General features: G+C 40.8%; 1 protein-coding gene across 1 annotated transcript in view; it reads right to left on the bottom strand.

Moving 5' to 3' along the window:
* Positions 1–7,500, bottom strand: part of LOC143294034 (uncharacterized) — a 19,837-nt gene that overhangs the window by 5,715 nt on the left and 6,622 nt on the right. The window contains exon 4 of the mRNA XM_076605437.1: positions 6,548–6,656. Within this exon, the coding sequence (XP_076461552.1) occupies positions 6,548–6,656 (109 nt within the window). The remainder of the gene's footprint in view (positions 1–6,547; positions 6,657–7,500) is intronic.

Below are 7,500 nucleotides of genomic sequence, written 5' to 3'. Positions count from 1 at the left end.
AGGGATAATTTCGATAGATGAAACAACAAGAGCACTGAAAAAAGAGAAATGGCTCAGGTCCAGGTTGCAATGGAATAACTAAAAACATTTCAAAATTCTTTTGGGGGTAAAGTAGGTAACGCAGTCACGAATTCTTTTGTAGAGTCATTTCACAGAGGTGAATTAACTTATACACAGAAACAGGGAATAGTTACCTTATTGCACAAAGGAAAAGATTTACAAAGAGAAAGACTGACAAACTGGAGACTCATAATTTTAACCAATTCTGATTACAAGATATCAGCGAAAGTTCTAGCCGATAGACTTAGTAATGTAGTACACAAAGTAGTTAATGAAGACCAAGTTGGGTGGTGTGGTGTGTCCATCGAGATCGATGATGACCATTGTTGTCATCCAGATGGGGGATGGGGGGAGGGTGGTGGTGGGGTGGGGGGAAGGATGCTCATGAGTCTATCTGTGAGTGCGCAGATGGCTGAATAGTCCAATCTGCGCACGAAATGTTCGCTGACAGCTGGGGCAGACAAAGACAGGCATATCATTGTCAGGGAGCTTGTTTGCCCGTGACTTTCTGGCCTGCCTCTTCTGAACAGCTGCAGCAGTCCTGTTGGCCTCGCACAACCTGGTGCCTTTGTGCACAGCAGCGCGCCATTTGTTACGGTCAACTGCAGATTCCTCCCAGGAGTCAGGGTTGATATCAAACGCTTGGGTCGGGTTGCCGACGACTAAACCGGCACTCCCACCACTCCCTTCTGGGACTGGTGAGGCGGGTGGCTAGACACCCTTATGGAGATCCATAAAAGGGCGTCGGCTCAGGAGAGCCACCGACGGCCATCTAGCTCCACCGTGCTGTGTGCATGCCACACGCAGTTGGCCCCCGGGGTGTGTCTACCCATGCATGCGAAGTCTGGATCCGGCAGAATCTGCGGAAGAAACCTATCGGTTCAACGAAGAGGAAGGCAGTTACAGCAACGCACTGTGGAGTGCAGAGAGCAAGATGAGACACCGAAAGGATATCTTGGTCATCCACTGCATCCGTGCTCATCCTCCAGTCGTCTCGACTTAGTCTTGCCACTGGAAATTGGTGGACCCGGACGAGAGAGTGAGGTCGACGTTGCGCAACTCCTCTTCACTTTAAACAAACTCATCGCGCAAGTCATCAGTCATCATCAGTCATCCAAGTTGGGTACATTAAAGGCAGAATCATATCCACAATTATAAGAACAATAGACGATGTAATTAACTATTTAAATAAAAGCAATAAAGCTGGTTATGTACTCGCTATTGACTATTCTAAAGCCTTTGATTCTATATCAAAACCCTTTTTTGTTTCACGTATTTAAAGTTTTTGGTTTTGGGACGGACTTTCAAAGATGGGTGCGGGTATAAACAATGGGATATCAAGTAGTTTTTACAATAGGGGTTGGTTTTCTGAATCATTTGAGGTATTATGTGGGATTAAACAGGGATGTCCCTTCTCTCCACTTGCTTTCGTATTGACAGTAGAAGTCCTCGCTATCAAAATTAGAAATAGTTCTACAGAAGTTATTAAGTTACCCATAGCTGACTGTACAGATCCAATCCATTTGAAAATAAAGCAAGTAGCTGACGACACGACATTATTTCTTAGAAATAATGAAGATATGCTTAAATCGATAGATATACTCGAAATGTTTGAAAGATTTTCTGATCTTAAGATGAATGCACATAAACCAAAAGCTCTTACAATAGGTCAACATAACAATGCTAAACACATTCAGTTCATTTTAGTAAGCAAAATAAATATCTTAGGCATCTATTTTGAATCTAATGGAATGGCAAAAGAAATTGAAGACAATTGGACTCTTAGAACAGAACAAATGAACTCTTTGATCAAGGAATGGAGAAAACGTAACCTTTGCATCTATGGAAAAGTTGTAGTAGTAAAAACCTTTCTTATCAGTCAGTTCACATATGTTATGCAATCTGTTGGCCTTTCACAGAATGTACTTTGCAAAATAAACACTATTTTATATACATTTTTGGGGCAGAAAAAGCAGAGTAATAGGAAAGCATTCGAAAAGGTTAAAAGAAAGATAGTGGAAGCTGATTTTAAAGCAGGTGGGGTTACAATGATAGATATGCTAAATTTACAAAAAAAGTCTGTACTTACAATGGGCTGGAAAACTTTTTAAGGCCTCTGAACAACAGAACTGGACATATATACCAAAATAGCATCTAGGATAATTAGCTAAACATTGTAATATTTTCTTTATTAACTGTAAAGTAAGAGATATAAAAGGACTAGATAGAACAGATAATGAGTTTTGGAAAGAAGTGTGTCGTAATTATGTACAAAGCAAACATTTACTAACCCTTGAAGAAACTAACAGTAGCAGCATGCAGAGTCAGCTGATTTTTGATAATACAAAGAACACACATAAAGGTAAAATGCTGTTCTTTCAAGCATGGCACGAGAAAGGGATTGAACAGATCAGACAAATAATACATCACAATGAAAATCAATTATTAACATTAGAGGAAATACAGAACCTACAAAATACTAACAAAGCGAACGCAGTGATTGAGTACAATAATTTAGTTAACTCGATCCCCAAATTGTGGGTCCGATGGATCCAAACAGGAGTAAAATAAGAAGGTACCTGGGGATGCGATGCAGGTCGGTACAATACAAAACCGAAATGCACCAGGAAAATGTTGCCCGGGTACACGATAGCAGTGACTCCGTGTGCATCCCAATTTTGGTCCAGAAAATTCGGTGTGAATATTGACAGGTCAATGTGGTCCAGAGCGAAAGATGTTACAAAAGAGTCCCGATTATTAGTCCTTCATTGGAAGATTTTACACAATATTACCCCACAAATATTATTCTAAATAAAATGGAAATTAAAGAAAATAATAAATGTTCTTACTGTTGGGACACAAGAGATTTTATTGAACATTTTTTTTCTATGAATGTCCATTTGTACAAAACTTCTGGAGACACATTGAAGGAAAGATTTACACAAAGACAGACATGAAATTAAAACTAACAGCCACGTATATCTAGTTTGGAGTTCCAAAGTTGGAGCTACTGCAAGAACATCACAGATATTTTTTTTTTTGTATTTTTTGTATTTTGTATTTCTTTTCATCACAACATATTTCTCTGCGTGAAATTCGGGCCGCTCTCCCCAGGGAGAGCGCGTCGCTACACTACAGTACCACCCATTTTTTGGTATTTTTTTCCTGCGTGCAGTTTTATTTGTTTTTCCTATCGAAGTGGATTTTTCTACAAAATTTTGCCAGGAACAACCCTTTTGTTGCCGTGGGTTCTTTTACGAGCGCTAAGTGCATGCTGCACACGGGACCTCGGTTTATCGTCTCATCCGAATGACTAGCGTCCAGACCACCACTCAAGGACTCTTGGAGGGGGAGAAAATATCGGAGTCTGAGCCGTGATTCGAACCAGTGCGCTCAGATCCCATCCCCCTTCAGTACCACACATGAACATGCAAAACACTCAGACTGGTCTTCAGTGTCTGTTGTGGCTCTTTATTTTGAGTGTCATTGTAAATAAAATGACAACAACAACAGCAACAACAACAACAACAACAACAAAAAAAAAACAAAAAAAAAGAAAGAAGAAGAAGAAGAAAAAAGAAACTGAAATGTATGCATGTACATACGTATTTATTTGCTTTCGTTCATAATGTGAATGAAATTTCTTTTTGTAATGTTACTTTTTGTTCCGCGTGTTTGCTATATTTGTGAGATTATTTCTTTTGCCCCAAAATAAAAGGGAAACGTAATTAATTAACCAATTGATAATTGATTAGTTCATTCATTCATTCATTCATTCTTTCTTTCTGTCTCTCTTCTCGCTTCCCCCTTCTCTTGCTGTCTGTCTCTATCTCCTCCCTGTCCATCTCCTTCCCTCAAACCCTCTCTCTATTTCTCCGTCCCATCCATCCTTCCTTCCTTTAACCCCCCCCCCCCCCCCCCCCCCCCGGCCTCTGCTCTCTCTCTCTGTTACTGTCGTGTCAATGTAAAACATGCCCATAAAGTTTTGTTGTTGTTGTTGTTGTTTTCTTCTTCTTTTCTGGTTTATCGCCTGATTCATTACATTAGACATCGAAATCGCAAATGCCCAGAGAGAAGTCATCTTCATGCATTTATTCATCGGTTCACGTTTTAATCAACCTCTTTCATGCATTCATTCATTAGCTCCCATCTGAACAATTTATGTTGCGTATTTGTGATCCGGGTCAAAGATTAGCTTGATAAAACGACATGTCAATCATAATAAATTGAAAAGAAAAGATGAGACGACAAACCGAATTTCCTCGTGCAGAATGCGCTTATTGCACGTAAAAGAACCCAAGGCAACAGAAGGGTTGTCCCTGGTAAAAATCGGTAAAAAAAAAGCAAAAAAAAAAAAAATCAAAATTTGATAATTAAACAGAAAAAAATTGCAGATAGCAAAATACCCTTCCCGGAGACAGCATGTCTAATTTCACACAAAAAGATCTGGATAAACAACAAGAATGTAATAATACAGTATGAGAAAAGAAAACATAGATATAACGTGGTTAAGACATATCTGGGCCGGAAGAGAAAAGAAAAGCAAACTCAAACGAATCGGTAAGTAGCCTAAGTAATGAAATCAGCCAATAGATAAATGAATGGATAGATGAATAAATGATTGAATATCTAAATAATTATACAAATAGATGAATAAATACATAAAGAGAAAGAACAATACAACAATGTTTAAAAAATACACATGTTCAGATGAGAAATCCAGAACGCACGCTTCTTTCCACCATAAAATAATTATACCCTTATATGTAAAGAATAAACCGACAACGCACTGCTTTTCAATGTTTAAGGAGACTAAACCACAGACGGGAAACAGACCGTACACGTTTTTATACCACCTGATGAGATCCTTACCGAAAAAACTGATAGAGAACTAAGACATTTGTAACAACAGAGGAAAAATCGACTATACGCAAGTTTTCAACGTGTGAAGAGACCCTTGCCTGCAGACAGGAACCGATGATGCACAACGTGTGAAAACACTCTAACCTTTAGAAGAAAAACCGACCCTGTCTTAACGCTTAAGGTGGCCTACACCTGCTGAACAGCAACCCATTACGAACTAACACCGTTTCAACGTGTTTGGGGACCATGAACTGCAGACTCAAGACACCTACTATGCAGAGTGTTTCAACACGCGATCTCTCTCTTACCTGCAGATAAGGAACCGACTGTATTTCAGTGTGTGAGAAGACTCATAACTGCTGCTGACCAAAATCCGACTGTGCACAGCGTTTAAGTATGTGAGCTGATCCTTTACGTGCAGACGAGAAACCGACTGTACTTCATGACATACCTTTACCTGCAGACGAGAAACCGACTGTGCTTCATGGCATGCCTTTACCTGTAGACGAGAAACCGACTGTGCTTCATGACATGCCTTTACCTGCAGACGAGAAACCGACTGTGCTTCATGACATACCTTTACCTGCAGACGAGAAACCGACTGTGCTTCATGACATGCCTTTACCTGCAGATCCAGAAACCGATTGTGCTTCATGACATACCTTTACCTGCAGACGAGAAACCGACTGTGCTTCATGACACACCTTTACCTGTAGACGAGAAACCGACTGTGCTTCATGACATACCTTTACCTGTAGACGAGAAACCGACTGTGCTTCATGACATACCTTTACCTGCAGACGAGAAACCGACTGTGCTTCATGACATACCTTTACCTGCAGACGAGAAATCGACTGTGCTTCATGATATACCTTTACCTGCAGACGAGAAACCAACTGTGCTTCATGACATACCTTTACGTGCAGACGAGAAACCGACTGTGCTTCATGGCATGCCTTTACCTGCAGACGAGAAACCGACTGTGCTTCATGACATACCTTTACCTGTAGACGAGAAACCGACTGTGCTTCATGACATATCTTTACCTATAGACGAGAAACCGACTGTGCTTCATGACATACCTTTACCTGTAGACGAGAAACCGACTGTGCTTCATGACATACCTTTACGTGCAGACGAGAAACCGACTGTGCTTCATGACATGCCTTTACCTGTAGACGAGAAACCGACTGTGCTTCATGACATACCTTTACCTGCAGACGAGAAACCGACAATGTTTCACTGCGTGAGGATACCCTCATCTGCGAACGAAAACCCGAACGTGTTTCAGCATGTGCAGTACAGTACCCTTATATACAGACGAGAAACAGCTTGTATACAGCGTTCATCAAGGCTTTGACCCACTTATGCACAGGTCAGTCACCTGCTAAGTTAATTAATTATTTTTTTAAACAGAAGCGGTGTAGCGTATATGAATAAGTTCGTGTTTAGACGCCTTCTTGAAACTGAAACTGAAACTTTACAACGTTTCAGTGTGTGAGGAGAAGCTTGCCTGTAGACAGAAAAAAACGAAACGAAAAAAAAAACAAAACCAATAATAAAACAAAACAAACGATTAACTCATATTGAGCATAACATTCCATCTTGTGAGTAGACGCCTTACCTGCAGACGAGGAATCGCTGATCGTCAGAACGATTGAGATAGTCCACCAGACAGTGGCGAAGTGTGGGGCGAAGGTGGTGAACACACGGCAGATCACGACTTAGTGTGTCTGCAACAGAGGAAGTGACGCGTTACAAATACAGCGTTTTTTGGCTTTGGCATCACTCTGTGTGTGTGTGTGTGTGTGTGTGTGTGTGTGTGTGTGTGTGTGTGTAAAAGATGAGTGTATGTAATGTTTCAATGCCACCAGGGTGCACGCGAAATAAAGTTCTTGCCTCGCCTCGCCTTTCCTTGGCGTTTCTTTTGTGCCAGATAACAACAATTTTCACTTATTTTTGTGGGTGAAAAAGAACATATATGATGGGGACGAGAAACAAGTGATCCAGTAGAGTTTTGATGGGGCTAAAAACAAGTGATCCAGTAGAATTTTGATGGGGGCAAAAAACAAGTGATACAGTAGAGTTTTGATGGGGCGAAAACAAGTGATCCGGAAGAGTTTTGATGGGGGCGAAAACAAGTGATTCAGTAGAGTTTTGATGGGGGCGAAAAATAAGTGATCCAGTAGAGTTTTGATGGGGCGAAAAACAAGTGATCCAGTAGAGTTTTGATGGGAGCAAGAAACAAGTAATACAGTAGAATTTGGATGGGGCAAAAACAAGTGATACAGCAGAGTTTTGATGGGGACGAAAAACAAGTGATCCAGAAGAGTTTTGATGGGGGCAAAAAACAAGTGATCCAGAAGAGTTTTGATGGGGGTGAAAAACAAGTGATCCAGTAGAGTTTTGATGGGGGCGAAAAACAAGTGATCCAGTAGAGTTTTGATGGGGGCGAAAAACAAGTGATCCAGTAGAGTTTTGATGGGGGCGAAAAACAAGTGATCCAGTAGAGTTTTGATGGGGGTGAAAAACTGTTGCCCTTATGGTCAAGTTCAGAGCTTGGGCCCTGCGGAAAAA

Source organism: Babylonia areolata, chromosome 1 (genome assembly GCF_041734735.1).
Source record: "Babylonia areolata isolate BAREFJ2019XMU chromosome 1, ASM4173473v1, whole genome shotgun sequence".
Classification (NCBI taxonomy): Eukaryota; Metazoa; Mollusca; class Gastropoda; order Neogastropoda; family Buccinidae; genus Babylonia; species Babylonia areolata.
Note: the sequence above shows the minus strand (reverse complement) of the source record. Positions and strands in the feature narration are given on the sequence as shown.